The sequence below is a fragment of the Trachypithecus francoisi genome, unplaced genomic scaffold, assembly GCF_009764315.1.
Source record: "Trachypithecus francoisi isolate TF-2019V2 unplaced genomic scaffold, Tfra_2.0 Lachesis_group12, whole genome shotgun sequence".
NCBI classification, from domain to species: domain Eukaryota; kingdom Metazoa; phylum Chordata; class Mammalia; order Primates; family Cercopithecidae; genus Trachypithecus; species Trachypithecus francoisi.
The window spans coordinates 98,717,382-98,738,553 of NW_022681457.1; the positions used below are offsets into that span (position 1 = coordinate 98,717,382).

The 21,172-nt window shown below is 53.7% G+C and overlaps 2 protein-coding genes across 6 annotated transcripts; both read right to left on the reverse strand.

The window, feature by feature from the left end:
* Nucleotides 1–147: 147 nt before the first annotated feature.
* Nucleotides 148–13,669, reverse strand: CNKSR1 (connector enhancer of kinase suppressor of Ras 1). 5 transcript variants are annotated; one of them, XR_004441020.1, is made up of 21 exons: nt 13,028–13,667; nt 9,358–9,515; nt 9,072–9,253; nt 8,045–8,129; nt 7,582–7,623; nt 7,400–7,504; nt 6,729–6,788; nt 6,571–6,639; nt 6,156–6,257; nt 5,851–5,921; nt 5,705–5,778; nt 5,485–5,591; nt 5,380–5,407; nt 4,823–4,995; nt 2,779–2,852; nt 2,539–2,610; nt 1,709–1,782; nt 1,513–1,597; nt 1,319–1,418; nt 1,063–1,244; nt 148–746 (listed from the first exon to the last, which is right to left on the reverse strand). XR_004441020.1 is itself a non-coding variant. In XM_033227686.1 (21 exons), the coding sequence occupies exons 1-21, from the start codon at nt 13,077–13,079 to the stop codon at nt 492–494; spliced, it is 2,061 nt and encodes a 686-aa protein (XP_033083577.1). In that variant the 5' UTR covers nt 13,080–13,496; the 3' UTR covers nt 148–491. The 5 variants fall into 5 exon arrangements, 4 of the variants coding, with proteins under 4 accessions (XP_033083577.1, XP_033083576.1, XP_033083579.1 ...); XM_033227686.1 differs by having other exon boundaries at nt 1,063–1,178; nt 1,513–1,574; nt 13,028–13,496; XM_033227685.1 differs by having other exon boundaries at nt 1,513–1,574; nt 13,028–13,475.
* A 6,101-nt stretch (nt 13,670–19,770) lies between these two features.
* On the reverse strand, nt 19,771–21,114 carry ZNF593 (zinc finger protein 593). Its single transcript, XM_033227689.1, has 3 exons — nt 20,459–21,114; nt 20,162–20,224; nt 19,771–20,067 (listed from the first exon to the last, which is right to left on the reverse strand). Exons 1-3 carry the CDS (start codon nt 20,656–20,658, stop codon nt 19,926–19,928), a joined length of 405 nt encoding a protein of 134 aa, XP_033083580.1. The 5' UTR covers nt 20,659–21,114; the 3' UTR covers nt 19,771–19,925.
* Nucleotides 21,115–21,172: the final 58 nt, after the last annotated feature.

Consider the following 21,172-nt stretch of genomic DNA (forward strand, 5'->3'; position numbering starts at 1 on the left):
GAGCTCAGGTACTTGCATGTCCATCAACGGGCTGCACGAAGGGTCTGCCACCCCCTCTCTGGCCAAGAGCACTCACCCCAGTCCCCACCGCGGGGCAGATTTGCAATTCAAATATGGAAGTAAAGACACAAGTAGACTCATTTTTTTAAAAATTGGCTTTATTTGGTTGGAAAGTAGCCCTCATGTAAAATAAAGCACACCTGTACAGACCTGGTTTGGGGGAGAACTGTCAAGGAACTGGAGGGGCAGGGCTGTGGCCCCAGAGATGGGAGGATGGGGTGGGAGAGTTTCTTCTTTGGCAAGAGAGAGGGTGGCACAAAGCCCAGGCAGAGGGGTCAGCTTGGGGTGAGACCACGATTAGCAGTACTACTTCCCACCCTGAACAGAATCCAGGGATGCTCTGTCCTGGACATGTCAGAAGCTGCGGTTGAGGTGGCCCTTGGGTCAAAGGTCAGGAGCTAGAGTGCTGGCCAGGGTCAGAGGTCAGGAGATTAGAGGTTGCTCTCTGAGGTCAGAGGGCAGAGATGGGAGTGCTCTTCAGGGTCAGAGGACAGGGAGTGGGGGGTCTGTTCTCTGGAGTCAGAGGTCAAGATGTGGGAGCTGCCTTCAGCCTGTGCCACTCCCCAGGCCCCCAGGCCCTCTGAGTACAGATCCTGGTTCTGCTCCTTCCACTGGCGGAACTTCTCGCCTGTCAGTTCAGGGTCACCCAGCACTTCTTCTAGGACCTGCAGCTCCTGCAGCTTTGCCTGTGTGGAGAGGAGGGGCTAAGGGACCATGATCACCCAGGGAAGTGGGCAGAGTCTGAGGCCAGACTTCACTCTGGAGTCTGGTGCCTAGAAGCCAGCACCTGGCCAGCGTGGCACAAGGAGCCCAGGTGAGACTCAAATCCCCACTCGGAACCCAGAGCCCGGCCCAGTCCACAGCTGAGCCCATTGTCAGCTGCTAAGCTCAGAGTCCAGAGCTGAGTCTGGAGTCTGGTGCCCAGGGTGGAGGTGAGAGCTGCAAACCAAAGCCTGAAGCCCAGAGCTTAGTCCCTTGCTGTGCCCAGAGTCCCCAGCTGACCTTGAGTGTGCTCTGTAGCGCCCGTACACGGTGCACTCGCTCATTGAGCTGAGGGTCTCGGTTGCGCCGCATGAAAGAGCTCCGCCACTGTTCCTGGGTTAGGGGCTGTGGCCGGCCTAGGAGGGATACACCACCCTGCCTCAGCCCCTGTACCATTCCTTCCAGTGCCTCTTCACTGCTGTCTGTGGGAGGGAGGAGCAGGATGAGGATGTGCCCACCCCAGCTCCCAGCCCAGCTCCCAACTCTAGCCCAGCACCTGTCAGAGAACCAAAGGAGGTCCGTGGGCTGCGCTGTGTGGGGGTGGCTGCAGGTGATGTGTCTCCATGGAGGGGACTCCCAGCTTGAGCAGGGCTGGGCTGCAGGCAGGGTGGAAAGCACAGAGGGTCTCTGTCTGAGCTCCATGCCCTGCTATTTATCCCCACCTCCTACCCCCGGCAGCCCCCTACTCACCGAGGCTGAGCGGGACCCAGCCTCATCGTCTGGGTCTTCTGCTTCGGTCTCACTGTAGCAGTCTGGGGTGAGGAGGAGCAGTGGGCTTTGGGGAGGCCAGGGAGTGGCCTAGGGCATTTGAATTCCCAGCCCCCATCCCAGGAAAGGCAGAGGCTCAGGTGAGGGTTTCTCCCACTCAACCCTGTGAGACACCTACCCTCCTCTCGAGGCAGGGGCGCCCGGCCTGCAGACTGGTACTTGGAGATGCAGGTAATGAGATGACGCACCCACCTACGGAGAGCAAGCAGGTCTCACGGGGTTTCCATCCTCCAGGGTCCTCTTGTATGCTAGGGGCTTTTTACCCACATCATCTTCTGATGATTCTCAGAGCAACTCTGAGAAGGATGAACTCTTAGTCACCCATTTTAGAGATGATGAAACTGGGGCTTAGAGAACTGAGTACTGACTGCGTGCAGTGGCTCACATCTGTCACCCCAGCACTTTGGGAAGCTGAGGCAGGAGGATTGTTTAAGACCAAGTGTTTAAGACCAGTTAGGGCAAAAGAGCAAATCCCATCTGCCCCCAAAACTTTTTAATTAAAAAAAAGAGAGACACCGGGCGCGGTGGCTCACACCTGTAATCTCAGCACTTTGGGAGGCTGAGGCAGGCGGATCACAAGTTCAGGAGTTCAAGACCAGCCTGGCCAACACAGTGAAACTCCGTCTCTACTAAAAATACAAAAATTAGCCAGGTGTGGTAGTAGGCACCTATAGTCTCAGCTACCTAGGAAGCTGAGGCAGGAGAATTACTTGAACCCAGGAGGTAGAGATTGCAGTGAGCCAAGATGGCGCCACTGCACTCCAGCCTAGCTGACATAGTGAGACTCTGTCTCAAAAAAAAAAAAAAAAAGAGAGAAAGAAGTGAGTACCTTGACCAACCACTCTCAGAGAGCTGGACTTCGCATCTCCAGGCTCCTGAGCCCAGGCTCCCCAGCTCACAGAGGTTGGGAATTATATGAGAGTAGGGGCTAAGGGAGGCAGCACTCACATGCTCAGATCTGTCAGGGTATCAGCAGCGAAGATGAAGGGTTTGTACACATCATGGGTGAGCTGAAACACACTGTCAAGAGTGGAGGAGCATCGCTCAGCCTGGGCGTGCCCACCCAGAGCCCAGAGAGGCTGGATTCTGGGCGCCCCAGCCACTTGCCACACCACGCACTGCCATCCCATCACCCTTCCTCTCCCTTTCTGTCTCCACCCCCCAGCCCATCATATCCCAAGACTTAACTATTTCTTCTTCTGATCATGTCCACTTTCCAGACTATAGTTGGAGACATTGATGAGGCCCTCAGCCTTCTCATCCTGGGGGGATCACAGCATGAGGGTCAGGTTGGAACTCCAATACTCTCAAGGCCCAGTCAGCTCCTAGTTACCCCTCGGGCTCCTGAGGGTGTGGAGGGGAGAAGGCATCTCCTGGGCTCTCTAACAAGTCTCTCTGTTTCTGGACTCAGGGCCGGAATCTGGGGTCGGGGTAGGAGGTGTGGCCAAAGGATGCCTCTAAGCCAGGAAAGGGGAGCCAAAGATATCAGAGAAACAGTCAAAAAAAAAAAGAGCAGCCTGAAGGCTGGGCATGGTGGCTCATGCCTGTAATCCTAACACTTTGGGAGGCCAAGGCAGGAGGATCATTTGAGCCTAGGAGAGACCAGCCTTGGAAAAAAGCCCATTTCTACAAAAAATTAAAATCTTAGGCCGGGCGCAGTGGCTCACATCTGTAATCCCACTGCTTTGGGAGGCTGAGGCTGGAGGATCACAAGGTCAGGAGTTCGAGACCAGCCTGGCCAACATGGTGAAACCCCATCTCCACTAAAACTACAAAAAATTAGCCAGGTGTAGTGGCACGTGTCTGTAATTCCAGCTACTCGGGAGGCTGAGGCAGGAGAATCGCTTGATCCCGGGAGGCAGAGGTTGCAGTGAGCCGTGACCGCACCACTGCACTCCAGCCTGGGCAACAGAATAAGACTCCGTCTCAAACAAAACAAAACAAAACAACACAAAACTTAGATAGGCATGGTGGCATGTGCCTGCAGTCCCAGCTACTCAGGAGGCTGAGGCAGGAGGATCACTTGAACCTGGGAGGCGGAGGCTGCAGTGAGCTGAGATCATGCCACTGTCCTCCAGCCTGGGTGACAAAGCAAGACTCTGTTTCAAACACAAAAACCAAAAACCCAAACGAGAAGAGCCTGCTCATGCATTTGTTCCTTCAGTAGACACAAACAAACTGCTTCATGCCCCTGAGTTTTCTGAATGCTGCTTTCTCTTCCTGGTTTTCTTTCCCCTTCCCATGCAACTAACTGCCAGGTATTGCGTTGTCAGGGGGCATCTGGACTCCTCAGGAGGAACTGGATACCTCTGCTGGGCTCCCACATATCCCTTGGGCTTTCCCTTTATCTTAGTACACAGTCCCTACATTGTCCTTGAATATGTATTCATCCCTCTCCCCTAATAGCCTCTAAGTTCTGGAGAAGCAAAAACCATCCACTCTTCTGTGTGTCCATAGTGCCCAGCCTAGAACTGGGTTCACAGTAGGCACCTGAATATTGAAGGAATAAATGAGTAAATGAATGACCCATCATTGGGATGGACAGAATATCAGAAGGATAAGAAGTGGGCAGAATAGAAGTGATTTTTCAGCCAGATGTGGTGGCTCATGCCTGTAATCCCAGCACTCTGGGGGGCTGAAGCAGGCAGAATGCTTGAGTCCAGGAGTCTGAGACAAGCCTGAGCAACATAGCAAGACCCCATCTCTTAAAAAAAAAAAAAAAAGATTTTTCAGGGCTGGGCGTGGTGGCTCACACCTGTAATCCCAGCACTTTGGGAGGCTGAGGTGAGCAGATCACGAGGTCAGGAGATGGAGACCATCCTGGCTAACATGGTGAAACCCCGTCTCTACTAAAATACAAAAAATTAGCCGGCTGTGGTGGCGGGCGCCTGTAGTCCCAGCTACTTGGGAGGCTGAGGCAGGAGAATGGCGTGAACCCAGGAGGCGGAGCTTGCAGTGAGCTGAGATCACGCCACTGCACTCCAACCTGGGCAACAGAGCGAGACTCTGTCTCAAAAAAAAAAAAAGATTTTTCTCTATACCTCCTGTGATACCTTTTCCAAACTGCTTTTATACATATATTAACTCATTTCTCTCTGAAGAAAGTCCCCATTTAACAGATGGGAACATTAGAGGCTGGGACCAGGAATAAGAATGGATGATTGAATAGAGATGAAAATTGAGGCCTGGAGGTGACTCACTTGCCTACCCGTCTGTGTGTGTGGGGTCTTACCTGGGGCTGGCGGTACCAGTAGAGCGTGTGTCCCTTGAGCACAAACCAGCAGCGGCGCCAGCGCGGGCCCATGAAGCCACCGGGTGCCTTTCGCAACAGGAGCCAGCCGCCACAGTCCGGCCGGCCCAGCTCTCGGCATGACACCCGACGGCGGCTCAGCCGGGTCGCCAGGCCTGTAGCAGCACAGCACAAGCTGGGCAGTGAGGGGCTGGCAAGGTGCCCCCGCTAAACATGCTCCCTGGCCTTCCACGAGCATCCCCAAGTGAGATCTCTGAATCCACACTCTGCTCAGAAGGCTGCATGTGTCATCTCTGAGGTGGGATAACCCTTCTTATTTTAGAGATGAGCAAACCGAAGACTAGAGGCTAAGCTGTTTGCTCAAAGTCACAGACCTGGTGAGAGGCCCAGACTAGGAGCACAGCTCTGTCTGACCCCAGAAACAGCTGTTTCCAGGAGAGGCTGTGTGGAAAGGATGGGGGTGGTCTTGCCCAGCACATAAAGATTTTTAACAGCTGCTCAGACAGGGGGACCCCCACTTAGTCCAGCGCACATCATACCTTTTGATTTCTTCCGACCAACAGGACTCTGAAAGGACATTAGAAGGGTGAGAGAAGGATCCAGGTCCAGACCCACCTACCTCCTGGCTAAGCCCCTGAGTTTACCTTGTCAGGGGATTCAGGGAGCCCTGAAGTCCCTGCTACCCCTGCTGGGAGTATGGCTGGGGTTTCCAGGGGGATGGGCAGGGGCTCAGGGCCAAGGGAGGCAGAGTCTGTCAGGGAGGGAGAAGAGACAGGGAAAGTCTATGAGCCCAGTCCCAGGCTTGGGGTCAGAACTGGGCATCCGGATGCCGTGTCCAGGGCATCCATGGGGCTTTGAGACTACCTGTCCAGGCAGGGCTGGGTCCGGGACTGGGGTTTGAAGACAGGTCGAAGGCAAAGACGTCTTCAGATGGGGCCCTGGGGAGGGCAAAGGGGATGAGATGAGCCCATGGTCTCCCCACCAAGACACACCTGGACAGAGCCTGTTACCTGGGAGACAGTGGGGCCAGAGACAGTGATGGGCTCCTCCGGTGCGGGGAGTCCAGGACCTGAGGGGGCGTCTGGGGAACAACCAGGAACAAAGCAATGGAGACAGGGGTCTGAAAGCAGGTTGGGGGGGCAACAGGGGTAGGGGAGCAGCAGGGGCAGGTACCTGTGGGGGGGTCTGGAGGCAGCTGGGGGGGTGGTGGGGGAAGGTACCTGTTGGGGGGCTCTGAAGGCGGGTGTGGGGGTGGTGGGGGCAGGTACCTGTTGGGGGAGTCTGAAGGCAGCTTGGGGGCGGCCGGGGAAGGTACCTGTGGGGGGGTCTCCGGTATCGGGATCTTCTTCAGCACTAAGCTGAGTCCGGCTGGCTCCCGCAGCAGCTCCCTCACCATGTTCTTATGGGGCCATCCCACCTGGGGGACAGAGACACTGGCTGGCATCAACCTGGGTAGGAGGCTCTGAAGCAACCACCAACTCTCACCCTCGTGCTGGGGGCTCTCTCTCAACCTCCCACTTCTGCCTCCCCTCATGCAGCCTCCTGGGAGCTTCCATGGGTCCCGTCACCTGGGCTCTGCAGAGGATGCTCTCACCAGACTTAGCTGGCTCATCTCCTGGAAGGCAGCTCCCACAACCCTGGTCAGAACGCTTGGTTGCCTCCCCACCCACTAGACTTGGGTTCCACTCAGTGACCCCTTCACCTCCTACCACATCCCTCTCCTCACGTACCACCACCTGCTCGTTGATCTGGACAACCTCGTCTCCAGGTTGGATCTGCAGCTGGGAGTCAGTGGGAACCTGGTGTGGGGAATGGGGCCTGAGGTTGGCCTGGTTTGCAGGTGAGAGGCTTCGGGGATGGGTGGCTGGAAAGGGTGTGGGGCTCTCACCTGGATGTCCACTTGGGACACAAAGTGCTGGCAATTGCTGGTGGTGTGAATTTCCAGGCCCTGCAGAGGCAGAGGCTGCAGTCACTGGGGGCTGGGGGGGCAACAGGGCCAGTAGGCAGGACCCCCGCCAGACACCAGGACTCTACAGTGGGTGGAACTGTGGCAAGAGCTGACCCCAAGCTGGTCCTGACCAGACTTGCTGTGTGACTTTGGACTTGCTACTCCTCTGGGCCTCTGACTTCCCCTCTGCTAGGAACGATAGGGAAACTGGAGACCCTGATTTTTGAGGTACCAGCTTCTCAGCAACGTTCCTAAAGGGACAAGCAGGGACAGGGCAGGGATAGGGCTCTGGTCTTCCCCACTGGTCAAAGATTAAATCAAGAAAGGTCACGTCCTCTCCCTTTCTTCTAACTACCCCCGAGCCCCTGCCCTGTCTCCATCCTAAGGCTGGAACACCCTACCTGCGGCCACACCCACGTGGTGTGGGGACTGGGGAGGTGCAGAGCAATGGGAGACCCTGGCCAATCCTCTGGGCCTCCATTTTAGTATCTGTACAAAAAAGGCTTTCCCGCCAGGACAGCACGGGATTCTGCAGGATCCTGGACCCTATTTCAGGGCCCAGACAAGGCTGCCAAGAGGTCAGAAGTGAGAGGTGGGAGGGCAGGGCTCACCAATGGACTGTCCAGCTGCACCTGCTCGAGCACGGCCCTCTGCTCCAGCAGCTCCTTGGGGCAGCAGACCAGGATGTTGTGGCAGATCCCAGCCACGTGGCTGCACTGGGGGAGGGGAGTGGGCTGTCTAGCCTGAGCCCGATCGTCCCCACCCCCACTCCCTTCCCACCCCACAGACTCACGATCCTCAGGACTGTGCCCTCCTTCTCAGCTGCTGGACCATCCTGGAAGCAGAATGAGAGAGTGGGGGCCTCCTCTGAGCAAGGGCCATAGGGGCACTGCCTTCTCCTGGGGACAGGGTGGGATTCCCTGCAGTCCCTCCCACCTTCCCTATACTGGCTCCCTGCCCAGAACCACGGGGCCTCAGTGTTTTAACCAGAGGGCTCGTTTCCCTGATACCAGGCCCCCAGAAGTCACCACACGTGCCCTGCCCTCCTACCCTGTCCTGAGTGTCAAAATTCCCCTACCAGCTAGGAGACCCTAAAATGCCCCATCGTCCCATACCCAGTTGCAGGACCTCCTCTCCTCCTTTCTCGCTCGTCTCAAGCCTCATACCTGATCCTGGGCTGATTCACAGGTTATAAAAAGCTCTAGCCCAGTTTGGTCTCTAGGGCATGGGCCAAGACTGGCCCTTGGTTCTCCTACCTCATGCAAGACCTGGCTCAGCTCCTCCAACAAGTCCCGGATCTCCTGGCATGCCGAGAAGTCATTTAAGTGGGAAAAGAGGTACCTGGCAGGGGAAGAATGGCACAGTGGTTAAGGGACTATGCTTAACCACTCAGAGCCAATGACTCACCAATTACTCACCTCAGAGACTTGGGGATAATACCTGCTCTGATGGGTTTTGGTTTAGAGTAAAGGAGATGATTGAGACATCTAAAGAGATTAGCAGAGGACTTATTTGTCACATGCCTACCCCTGTTCTAGGCACTGGGGAAACAGACATTAAAGACATCATATATCAATATCAATTTAACTTCAGTTGTAATGAGTATCATGAAACATCGGATAATGAGTTTATAATAACAAGTTATTATTTATTATTTATTAATAGTATAGCTTTGAGAGTGTACAACAGGGAAAGCTTCCTCAAGGAGGTGACATTTGAAGTGGCGTCTGAGGACAAGCAGCAACCAGTGAACAGGGTTGGGGAGGCTCTCCATTCAGTGGTTGTTGATGAGACGGATTATCACAAGCTGGAGGATGGGGTGGGAACCCAGGCATCCCAGTGCCCCTGCACGGGTGGACTAATCCCTTTGCCCTGCTCCGCTGTATCTTTTTTTTTTTTCTGAGACAGTCTCACTCTGTTGCCCAGGCTGGAGTACAGTGGCATCATCTTGGCTCACTGGAACCTGCACCTCCCAGGTTCAAGTGATTCTCCTGCCTCAGCCTCCCGAGTAGCTGGGATTACAGGTGCGCACCACCACACCTGGCTAATTTTTAATATTTTTGGTAAAGACGGGGTTTCACCATGTTGGCTAGGCTGGTCTCGAACTCCTGACCTCAAGTGATCTGCCCGCTTCGGTCTCCCAAAGTGCTGGGATTACAGACGTAAGCCACCACACCTGGCTCACTATATCTGAACAAGAGCCAAGCTCTGTTTTTCTCTCCCACACCCTGGAGGAGGCCAAAGATGACAAGAGTCCCTCACTCGTCACCCCAACCTGGGTACCTGCTGAGCCAGAAGAGGAGGGCGTTGGCTTCATGCACCAGCTCCACAGTTGCACAGAGGACATCAACAGGGGTCTTGGCACAGTCCCCCAGGCGGCCTTGGACTATGCTCTGGAAGTCATGGGTTGCCCCCAGCAGCCCCTCTGTCAGGCTCTTCAGGTTCTCTGTTGGTAGCCTGGAGCTCTGTGCCAGAGAGAGGGCAAGTCACCTCCCTGGCAGCAGCCAGCCCTCATCGGCACCCCCCAGGTTGGTGGAAGGTGCAGCCAGTGTTACCAGCATTCACTCACCAGGGCCTGGAGCTGTTCCACCCCGCCCAGGATGAGCTCCTGGTGTCCCAGACACTGCACAGCCAGAGCCTCGAGGCTTCGGGGGCAGAGCTGGAGCAGGTTCTTGCCAGGCAGCTGCCAGTCCTCAAAGGGATAGTCCTGCAGGGAGTCGTCAAGACCTGGAGGGAGAGCAGGGGTCAGCTCGGGGGAAGCAGAGGTGTCAGGACCTTTTGGGCTGGTTCTTCACGCCTGCAAAGCCCTTTTCCCTCTAGTCTAGCCCTAATGATAACCCTGACACCCAGGCTGTTCTGCCCATTTCACAGATGAGGCCACTGAGTTGAGGAGCAGGAAAGTATAGGGCTCTCAAAAGTGGCCCCCAGACCAGCAGCAGCAGCCTCACTGGACAACTTGTTAGAAATGCAAATTATCAGGCCTCACACCACATCTGCTGAATCAGAAATTCTGAGGCTGGGGCCCAGCAGTTTTTCTTTTTCTTTCTTTTTTTCTTTTTTTTTTTTTTTGAGACGGAGTCTCGCTCTGTCGCCCGGGCTGGAGTGCAGTGGCCGGATCCTGGCTCACTGCAAGCTCCATCTCCCGGGTTCACGCCATTCTCCTGCCTCAGCCTCCCGAGTAGCTGGGACTACAGGCGCCCGCCACCTCGCCCGGCTGTTTTTTGTATTTTTTAGTAGAGACGGGGTTTCACCGTGTTAGCCAGGATGGTCTCGATCTCCTGACCTTGTGATCCGCCCATCTCGGCCTCCCAAAGTGCTGGGATTACAGGCTTGAGCCACCGCGCCCGGCCCTCTTTTTTCTTTCTTTTTTTTTTTTTTTTTTTTTTTTTTTTTTTTTTTTTTTTTTTGAGACGGAGTCTCACTCTGTCGCTGGGGCTGGAGTGCAGTGGCCGGATCTCAGCTCACTGCAAGCTCCGCCTCCCGGGTTCCCGCCATTCTCCTGCCTCAGCCTCCCGAGTAGCTGGGACTACAGGCGCCCGCCACCTCGCCCGGCTAGTTTTTTTTTTGTATTTTTTAGTAGAGACGGGGTTTCACCGTGTTAGCCAGGATGGTCTCGATCTCCTGACCTCGTGATCCGCCCGTCTCGGCCTCCCAAAGTGCTGGGATTACAGGCTTGAGCCACCGCGCCCGGCCTTTTTTCTTTTTTTTTGAGACAGGGGCTTGAGACACAATCATGGCTCACTGCAGCCTTGACCTCCTAGGTTCAATCCATCCTCCCATCTCAGCCTCCCGAGTAGCTGGGACTACGGGCACACACCACCACACCCAACTAATTTTTGTATTTTTTGCAGAGACGGGGTTTCGCCATGTTGCCCAGGCAAGTCTCGAACTCCTGGGCTCAAGCAATTTGACTGCCTCAGTCTCTCAAAGTGCTGGAATTACAGGCTTTCACCATGATGCCCATCCAGCTGTTTGTATTTTAATGAATCCTGCAGGTGATTGTGATGCTCCCTTAAGTTTGAGAACTAACGATACAGGGGATAAGAACAAGAGGCCATGGAGTCACTGAGACACTGTGAACACTTGAGCAAGTAATAGCACTGCTCTGTGCCTCAGTTTTCGCACCTGTAACATGGGAATAATAAAAGTACCTACCTTCTAATCATGTGTGTTTTAAATGACACGACATATGTCAAGGCCTTGGCCATTGTCTGGTTCGTGGGAGACAAGTCAATAATAGCCATCATATTATTATTGCCAGACTTTACCATGATCTACAGGCCCTGTATGATTAGGCTACCACCTCCCTTTCCAGCATCATATCCTGAAGAGCCCCCCAGACTCAACACTTCAGATGCACAGAGCTAATTCCTTGCAGCTCCTGGAACACCCTTTTACCTCAGGGTCCTTGCAGTGCTATTCCTCCTGCTGGTGTTGCTGTTCTAGCTCCTTCACTTCCTTTTTCAACTAACTTCCTCCAGGAAGACTTCCATAACTTCCCAGGCTGAGTGGGGTGGGGGGCTCTCCTCTTGTTCCCACCGCCCCCGAGCCTCCACAAACCCCTGAACTTGACCATCGGTCTTTCCCAATTTATTACAGGCTCTTCAAAGATCAAGCCTCAGATAACCATTTGTCTCTAACCCCCAGCCTGTGCCTGGACAAGGTAGACACTCAAAAATAAGAAAAGTGTCTATCGAGGGCTTACTATGTGCTATGCAAAGCTATAAGAGCTTTACATATATTAACACATTTGATTCTCACTACATTTCTAGGAGGTAAAGACTATCATTATCCTGTTTACAGATGGGAAAATTGATATAGAGGTTAAGTAGCTTGCTCACTCTTCAAAGGAATTCTTCCCCTCCTGAGCCAGGCTCCTTCACTGGGGTGTGTGTGTGTGTGTTCCCTGTGTCACATTCAGAGCACCGGACTGGGAGTTCATGAACCTGTTACTCCCTGGCTATGGGTCCCTGAGCCACCTCCTTCCTGCATGGTGACTGTATTCGGCTGCTGCCCTCGCAATAGACCCAGGAATTGAGCTACAAATGAGCTGTGTCATGATTGTCTCACTTTATCCACTTCATGAGGTCAGAGTTGCCTTTCCCATTTGATGGACAGAAAAACTGAGACCTACGGTCACAGAGCTGGCAAGTGGTGGGGGTGGGCCTGGAATCCAGTCTGGGAGTCTGAACCCAGCCCTGAATTCCTGCCCTTACCTGAGCTGGTCCTCCTGAGACTGTTTAGTGCGCTCCAGCTCCCTGCTCTGTGAGGGGTGTCCTGACTGCCTGCTCCTGGCTGCACTGCACTGCGCGTCAGGAGGCCCTTCTCTGAGTCTGACTGTGGGATCTGTTGCTTCCCATCTGTCTGGGCTCGCTGAGCCTGGACAGCACCTTGCCCCTTGGATAGGAGCCCCAGGGTGGGGCTGTGTCAACCTCTTTTCAATCTGGCCTAGGCCTTCTGCTTCTGTCACTAGGAGCTCAGGGTGTGGAGGGGGCAGAATGACAACAGAGACTGAGCAAATCACTTCCCGGCTCTGTGCGTCAGTTTCTGACTCTAAGAAATGGATTTAACAACAGCCCACTGGCCCTGGGGCCAGGGAAGATGAAGAAGATACAGTAGGCGTGGGCCTGCCAGGCCTCCCTCCTGTTTTCATGACACTGCCTCCCCATTACCACCCTAGAGGCCTCTTTGGCTGCTGCCACAATGAGGGGCCCCCTTCTGGGTACTTGGGCCCCCCAGGGTCATCTCATCTGTCTCTCTGCCCAGCACAGTACCTGGAACATGGTAGATACTCTGTAAATACTTGTTGACTGACTGACCGACTGATAGAGCCCGCAGGTTCTTCTGTTTTTTGTTTTTTTTTTGAGATGAATCTCACTCTGTCACCCAGGCTGGAGTGCAGTGGTGCAATCTCGGCTCACTGTAACCTCCACCTCCTGGGTTCAAGTGATTCTCCTGCCTCAGACTCCCAAGTAGTTGGGATTACACGGGCACCTGCCACCACCCCCAGATAATTTTTGTATTTTTAGTAGAGATGGGGTTTCACCATGTTGACCAGGCTGGTCTTGAACTCCTGACCTCACGTGACCCACCCACCTTGGCCTCCCAAAGTGCTGGGATTACAGGTGTGAGCCACCGCACCCAGTCCACAGGTTATTTTTCTTTTTCCCCTCCTCCCTCTTCCGGTGGGACCCACACCTAGTCCCCTTCAAGCCCAACTCTACCCCGGCCCCACCCACCTCTCAGCCAAGTTGCCACCTTTCCGGGGGTCCAGGTCTCTACCGGTTCCATGGCCCAGCGCTGCCGGCTCGCATCAGCTCCTGTATTGCCCCGCTGGCGCCGGAATTTCCGCTCCCAGAGCCCAGGCCTGAGGAGTGGCCAGGCTGGGTCGTGGGCGGAGCCTACTGCATACCTGGGCTCACACAGACGGCCAGGTGAGGCGCTGCGGCAGCCATTGGTCCACGCCCATTCGCCTCCTGCCCAGCCCTTCAGGCATCCTAGGGCTCTGGCATCTCACCCCAGCTAGGGGGCAGTGCCACTGGCCTCATATCGCTGGGCGGGATGCTGACCCTTGGGCTCCTCAAGAAAAAGCCACAAGAGGAGTGCTAAGCTCAGTAGCAAAGCACAGAGGCTAGGGGGCCAGGTCCCTGGGTGCCTAGGCCAGCTCTTGCTAGCTGTGTGACCTGGGGCTGACCCTAACTTCTGCGCCTCAGTTTCTGGGTCTGTAAAGGAGATATAATAGACCTTACTTCAAAGGGCAGGTGTGCACAGTATCTGAATAGCTTGAAAACATTTTAGAAATGGGGTGTTTAGCCTCCCTTTGATTTTGCAGTAGGGACTCTAGCATCTGGTGAGGACTGTGAACACTTTCTCAGAATAGCTGCTTATAAAGGCATAAAACAGGCTGGGCGTGGTGGCTCATGCCTGTAATCCCAGCACTTTGAGAAGCCAAGGTGGACGGATCAATTGAGGTCAGGAGTTCAAGACCAGCCTGGCCAACATGGTGAAACCCCATCTCTACTAAAAATACAAAAAATTAGTTGGGCATAGTGGGTGCCTACAATCCCAGCTACTCAGGAGGCTGAGGCAGGAGAATCGCTTGAACCCAGGAGGTGGAGGTTCCAGTGAGCCAAGATCGTACCACTGCACTCCAGCCTGGACCACAGAGCAAAACTCTATATTATAAATACATGAATAAACAAATGCACAAAACAAAATGCTTAGGATTACAATGAGAACAATTATCAAAACTATGTTTAAAAACAAATTTAGCCAGGCGTGGTGGCTCACGCCTGTAATCCTAGCACTTTGGGAGGCCAAGGTGGGTGGATCATGAGGTCAAGAGATGGAAACCGGCCTGCCCAACATGGTGAAACCCCATCTCTACTAAAAATACAAAAATTAGCTGGGTGTGGTGGTGTATGCCTGTAGTCACAGCTACTCAGGAGGCTGAGGCAGGAGAGTCGCTTGAACCCAGGAGGCAGAGGTTGCAGTAAGCTGAGATCATGCCACTGCACTCCAGCCTGGTGACAGAGCGAGACTCCATCTCAAAAAAAAAAACCCACAAAAAACAAAAAACAAATTTGGAGCTGGGGAGCGCTGGCACACAACTGTAGTCCTAGCGACTCGAGAGGTTGAGAGGTTGAGCGGGGGGAGTATCACTCAAGCCCAGAGTTCAAAGCCACCTGGGCAACATAGCAGGACCCCATCTCAAAAAAATAAAACCAGAAATTTATGATATTATGGGTTTATTAACATTAACAAGACTGGCCAAAAGTTAAATTTTCCTTTTTTAATGACCTCAGTGTGTTGTCGACCAGCTTGAATAAGAACATTAAACTGTGTAGTGGTCTTTGACTCCCCTCCTCTTACATATTGATCAGCAAACAACTAAAGACAGGGAATGTAGAAGAGTAGAGAAGCTCTACTGAGAACAGGCAGATTCACCCTTTGGTCACTGAACCACTGCTAGGCCTGGAGGTGCCCAGTTAATGGCGGCTACATCACAGGAGCATCTGAAACAGAAGGTGCTCATGAACAATTTAGTGGTGGTTTAACAACCACTGTGATTTTGAAATCATTCGAGCATAAATATTTTGAGATACTTGCAATAACTACAATTTGACATGAAAATGTCTGTGATTTCTTTGGTGAGAAGGAGTCTCGCTGTGTTGCCCAGGCTGGAGTGCAGTGGCGCAGTCTCGGCTCACTGCAAGCTCTGCCTCCCGGGTTCACGCCATTCTCCTGCCTCAGCCTCCCGAGTAGCTGGGACTACAGGCGCCTGCCACCATGCCTGGCTAAGTTTTTTGTATTTTTAGTAGACACGGGGTTTCACCGTGTTGGCCAGGATGGTCTCGATCTCCTGACCTCGTGATCCGCCCGCCTCGGCCTCCCAAAGTGCTGGGATTACAGGCATGAGCCACCACACCCGGCCAAAATGTCTGTGATTTCTATTGGTGACTAAGCCAAAGATACTACTAATTCAATCCATATAGAAGGAAATCATAAAGTTTGGTTAGAGTTTAGCAAAAATAAAAATATAATTTTTCCCATCCAAGTTTATGGATCCCCTGAATTCTGGACCCCAGAGTAAGAGCTTTCATCTTAGAAAAATATCTGACACATAGTAAATGTTCATTTTCATCATCATCATCTCAGGTCAGGGGACTACCAGGACTTTAGAATCAGATAAAATCAGCCAGGCGTGGTGGCTCAGGCCTGTAATCCCAGCACTTCGGGAGACTGATGCGGGTGGATCACCTGAGGTCAGGAGCTCGAGACCAGCCTGACCAACATGGAGAAACCCCCATCTCTACTAAAAATACAAAATTAGCCAGGCGTGGTGGTACATGCCTGTAATCCCAGGTACTCGGGAGCTGAGGCAGGAGAATCGCTTGAACCCGGGAGGTAGAGGTAGCGGTGAGCCGAGATCGCGTCATTGCACTCCAGCATGGGCAACAAAAGTGAAACTCCATCTCAAAAGGAGAAAAAAAAAAGGCTGGGCACGGTGGCTCACGCCTGTAATCCCAGCACTTTGGGAGACCAAGGCGGGTGGATCATCTGAGGTCAGGAGTTCGAGACCAGCCTGGCCAACATGGCGAAACCCTGTCTCTACTAAAAATCCAAAAAATTAGCCAGGTGCAGTGGAGGGTACCTATAATCCCAGCAACTCGGAAGGCTGAGTCAGGAGAATTGCTTGAACCCGCAGGCAGAGGTTGCAGTGAGTCGAGATTGTGCCATTGCACTCCAACCTGGGCAACAAGAGCAAAACTGTCTCAAAAAAAAAAAAAAAAATCAGATAAAATCAGTTCCACACTCAACTGCTATGTGACTCAGCCCAACTTCTACAGCTCTCTGAATCTGTTTCTTCCTCTCCAGACGGGGTAGATACCTAGGCCTTAGCACTGTGATGACATTAAGTACTTTGAAATCTGTATCATGGGGTAGATATGAGTTATTATTGCTTTAATTCTGTGGGGAGGAGCCAACCATTGTCACCTACTTCAGAATTTCTCCAGCACCCCCAGTCGTCAAAGCCTGTCACGACCTTACCTGTAACCTAGAGACCCAAAGTCTGAATTTCGCCCATGGTTGGCCCATGTAGTGTATGTGTGTTGTCATTATTTAATAATGTCACATACAAATTGAGATTTTCAGCTTCTCTGAACTTGGCCAGCTCTGGTGATGCCATCCCACGTTCACACTTGGTATTAACAGCCTCTTTCATTTGATGAGCCAGTTGGCTTCAAATTTGCAAAATGCCTGTCTCCTGCCTGTGTTTTGCCTCGGATCTGTGTCCTTTGAACACTCTGTGCTGCATCCTCCTTTAACATTTTTGCCTCTTCATGCAGCAGCCTCCCTATGGCACTCTAGCGAAGTCCAGTAAATTCTAATAGAGCCTTTATCACAGTGTTCGGTAGACAGATCTTGATTTCATCAAATATCTTTCCTGAGCTGCCACCAGAGGTGAGAACCAGCCCCTTTCCTCCCTGAACCACGGCGCCTTTACTCTATGCTTCCAGCATCTGCCAGGGACAGTTAGGGACACAGTAAGTGGCAACTTCTATTTATTTTTATTTATTCTTTTGAGATGGAGTTTTGCCTTGTTGCCCTGACTGGAGTGCAATGGCGTGATCTTGGCTCAGCGCAACCTCCACCTCCCAGGTTCAAGCTATTCTCCTGCCCCAGCCTCCCAAGTAGCTGGGATTACAGGCGTGCGCCCCCACACCCGGCTAATTTTGTATTTTTAGTAGAGATGGGGTTTCACCATGTTGGCCAGGCTTGTCTCAAACTCCTGACCTCAAGTGATCCACTTGCCTCGGCCTCTCAAAGTGCTGGGATTACAGGCATAAACTATCACGCCCGGCCGGCAGCTTCTATTTTAAAGGGTTTTGTTTTGTTTTTTGAGAGAGTCTTGCTCTGCTGCATAGGCTGGAGCACAGTGGTGCAGTCTTGGCTCACTGCAACCTCTCCCTCCCAGGTTCAAGTGATTCTCATACCTCAATCTCCCGAGTAGCTTGGATTACAGGTATGCGCCACCACACCCAGCTAATTTTTGTATTTTTAGTAGAGACAGGGTTTTGCCACATTGGCCAGGCTGGTCTCAAACTCCTGACCTCAAGTAATCCACCTACCTCGGCCTCCCACGCTTGGCTCCCTGGGATTACAGGCGTGAGCCACCATGCCCGGCCTATTTTAAAAAGCTTTATGAATATAAAGTTCTACATATTTGCTGTATACATTTCAAAGGTAATAGGTTAAGTGAAAGCAGGATGTGACCTTTGCCCAGTGTGTCTCTATCATGTTCCCCAGTGGGAACCACTGCTAAATTTGGGATATTCTTCTATTTGCTATATCTGCAGATAGTCTACATACTATTCTGCAAATTGTACTTTTCTTTTCTTTTCTTTTTTTTTATTGGAGACAGGGTCTGGCTGTCACCCAGGCTGGAGTGCAATGGTGCGACCTCAGCTCACTGCAGCCTCCGCCTCCTGGGCTCAAGTGATCCTCCTACCTCAGCCTCCCGAGTAGCTGGGACTACAGGCATGCACCACCATGCCTGGCTAAATTTTTTTTTTTTTTTTTTTTTTTTTGGTAGAGATGAGGTTTCACCTTTGCCCAGGCTGGTCTCGAACTCCTGGACTCAAGCAATCTGCCTGCCTCAGCCTCTCAAAGTGCTGCCCAACCATACTTTTTCATTTAAGAGATAATGGATACCAAATGAAATACAAGTTAAGTGCTTAGAGCAATGACTACTATTTTTAACGTGTCATGGGCAGCTTTCTTAATTGGTATATGCAGATATGCTTTTATCACTGTTTCAAGCTGAGGGCAGGGAAGTCCCTGCAGAAACTTTGTCTTGAAGAAATGGGTTAAACTGGCTGGGCGCAGTGGCTCACGCCTGTAATCCCAGCACTTTAGAAGGCCGAGGTGGGTGGATCATGAGGTCAGGAGTTCAAGACCAGCCTGACCAATATGGTGAAACCCCGTCTCTACTACAAATACAAAAATTAGCCAGGCGCAGTGGCAGGTGCCTGTAATCCCAGCTACTCGAGAGGCTGAGGCAGGAGAATCGCTTGAATCTGGGGGGCAGAGGTTGCAGTGAGCTGAGATCATGCCACTGCACTCAGGCCTGGGTGACAGAGTGAGACTCTGTCTTTGAAAAAAAAAGAAAGAAATGGGTTAAATGTGCCATCCCTCAAGGTAGGGGTGGTTGATTTCACAGAAATCAAATGGAAAAGGCACCCTCCCCTTCCTTCCATAATGCTGGCATCCAATCATCTGAAGTAGGGATGGGGCTCGGACCAGGGGCTGAGGGAGGCCCGCCCAGTACCTGGTCCAGGCCTGGGACTCCTGAGCACTGCCAGCCAAGGCCTCTTCTGCCTACCCAGACCCGCCTCCTTGGACAGTGGGGGAGGTGCCGCTCAAGCCTGATGCTGATCTCTTTTGACAGCTGCTCCTAAGGCTGGCAGGATGGTAGGCAGTGGGGGAAGGGACCAGATTTAAAGGTCCAGTTGCTCCGCCCCCTGCCAGACCTTGGCAGGCAGGCGCGGGTGAGCATCCTCTGAGGGCTTGGGTCTTGCGTATATAGAAGGTCAGAGACCCCTCTACCCTAGTTTCCGCTTCTTGGTATCATAAAGACCACTGGTCTTCATGTCCACTCCCACCCTACAGGCCGCCAGGGAGACCAGTGCCGCCCACCATGCGATTTCGACGCCTGACCCCTGGTTACTTCCGGGTGCTACAGGTAAGTACCCCTGATCAATAGTTTCTGGCACGACGGACCCCTTCCTCCCCCTACCATAGCTGGGTTGACACCCCCAACAGCCAGGCTGTCACGTTCCCTGCCGCCTGAGCAGGCAGGCCTAGATGGGCAGTGAGGCGAAAGGGATTGGGGTGGAATCTCCCTGGGGCAGTACCAGCGTCCTTGTCTCCTTCCCCTAGCTATACCTACTCAGCCCCTTCCCACTCCCCACCTTCCTGGCAGTCTCAACTGACCCCTGAGGCACACCCTCTGTGCACCTCCAGATGCAGGTAGCTGGTGAGCTGAAGGCAGAGCCCCGCAGTCTGTGGGCGGGAGTTGTGGCTACGGTGCTAGCTGTTCTCGGGCTGGGTGGCTCCTGCTATGCCGTCTGGAAGATGGTGGGGCAGCGGCGGGTGCCACGGGCCCCATAATGAAGAAGAGAGACTCTCACCTGGACGCTGGGGGTAGGTGACTCGGGAGGGGGCTGCAATCTCAGAAGCCTTCTTTTCTGGGGATCAGTCTCTGTCGGAAGCAGGACAGAGTAATCTGATCCCACTCCCGCCACCCCACACTGCATCAGGTCTCCATCTGGGTGCTCCAGTTCAGATGCTAGGACCTCAGAGGGAAGGCAGGGATGTGGGCTCCAAAGATAGACCAAGATAGACACCCTAGGCCTGGTGCACAGAAAGTACTAGAGAAGCCCTTCCAGCGACCTGGAAGTTGGAGTTGGAGGCAAGCTCTCTTTGTCCAGTTCCTTTATTGGGGGCAGGGCACCCAGAAGAGGCCCTCCGTTCCCCAAACCCAGAGCCAAAAGGGGTTGGCAGCTCCCTCCCAGCCTAGTCCTTGCGTCACTGTCCATGGGCAACTCCTCTGCCCTGCATCTTCAGGACATGTCAGGTAGAGGTGTCCATCTCAGGGACCTCAGTGGACACTTCTGTGGGCACTGCTAGCCGTCTGGGGGGCACATAGGATCCCATACCCGCTGCCCTCTCCGCCTCTTCCTGACTGTAGGGCTCGACGCTCAGCTGCTTCAGCCTGGGAGAAAGAAAAACAGGAGTTGGGAGCTGACCAGGTGAAAGCCCTATATGCTGAGTACCCATCCATCAATCCTCTCCTTACTCCTTCATACCTTTTCTTGTGGTCTTTGGATCGGAAGTGGGTCTTCAGATTGGCGGAATCGATGAAGTACTTCCTGTAGGGATGGAAGTGAGAAGGAGAGTGAGGAAGTGATAGTCTCCCAAGTACACCTATCTCCCTAGCCCTAGCTTGTCCCTGACGCCAGGATCAGGGTCTGAGAAACGGGAGGCGGGCGAACCCACGGGTCCCAAGAGAGAAGACTGCGCACGGCCTGGGGCGTGAACTTCACATCTCCCGGCCGGTACCGCGGACCCTCCTCCGCCCCAGGCCGGGCTCGTCCGGGACTCACGCGCAGGCCAGACAGCGGTGCAGGCCGCCCCCTGGCAGGTCGGGGTCGGGCTCGGCGTCTGGGTCGGGCTGGGGCCGTGCGGGTCCCAGAGGCCGCAGCTCGCGGTGAATCTCATCCAGGTCCGGCCGCCGCCGCTTCGCCTTCATCTGCCGGGCTAGAGAGTGCGCTCGGTGCGCGCCTGTCCGGCGGGAGCGACCCATGGCCAGAAACAGCCCGGCCGGCCAAGGGGCCAGGAGCAGGGCAGGGAGCACCCGTGTGAGCGCTTCCGGGCCGATCAGCTACGTCAGGCCACGCAGCGGGGCAAGGCAGGCTCGGCTGGACCGCCTCTGATGACGTCACTCTCGGCCAGCGGCTCGAGCGCCGCCAGGCGGCCGTCGACGTCAGTGACCGAGCTCAGGACGGGTCCCCAAAAGTGTGACCACTGAAGGGCATGGCCACGCGGGCCCTAGCTGGGGAAGCGCGGGGTGGTGCGTGCGCTTAGGGGTTTCGGGGCCTTCTTGCTGCCCTGCTCTCCCTGGCCTGGCCCAACCAGTATCAGTGCCAACCTCTGCTCCTGTTGTCCCTTCCTGTTTCCCAGACCTTGGACTCCGCGGTGGGGGTGGGATGCTGTATCTCTGGAAAGCACTGATAAATGTCTGTGTCATGAATAAATTAGTAAATGACTGAGAGTGAATAAGTTTGGAATCCCAGCCCCACCGGGCTTCCCGAGATATC

Bases quoted from the DNA above. Each gene is read 5' to 3' on its own strand.
- CNKSR1 (XM_033227685.1), bottom strand. From the start codon at position 13,079: ATGGAACCGGTAGAGACCTGGACCCCCGGAAAGGTGGCAACTTGGCTG. The intron at 6,258-6,570 runs GTACGTGAGGAG...TCTGTCCCCCAG, and splicing joins AGATCAACGAGCAGGTGGTG to GTGGGATGGCCCCATAAGAA. The intron at 1,575-1,708 runs GTAGGTGTCTCA...TCCTCACCCCAG, and splicing joins GCCCCTGCCTCGAGAGGAGG to ACTGCTACAGTGAGACCGAA.
- ZNF593 (XM_033227689.1), bottom strand. From the start codon at position 20,658: ATGGGTCGCTCCCGCCGGACAGGCGCGCACCGAGCGCACTCTCTAGCC. The intron at 20,225-20,458 runs GTGAGTCCCGGA...CCATCCCTACAG, and splicing joins CACCGCTGTCTGGCCTGCGC to GAAGTACTTCATCGATTCCG. The intron at 20,068-20,161 runs GTATGAAGGAGT...TCTTTCTCCCAG, and splicing joins TCCAAAGACCACAAGAAAAG to GCTGAAGCAGCTGAGCGTCG.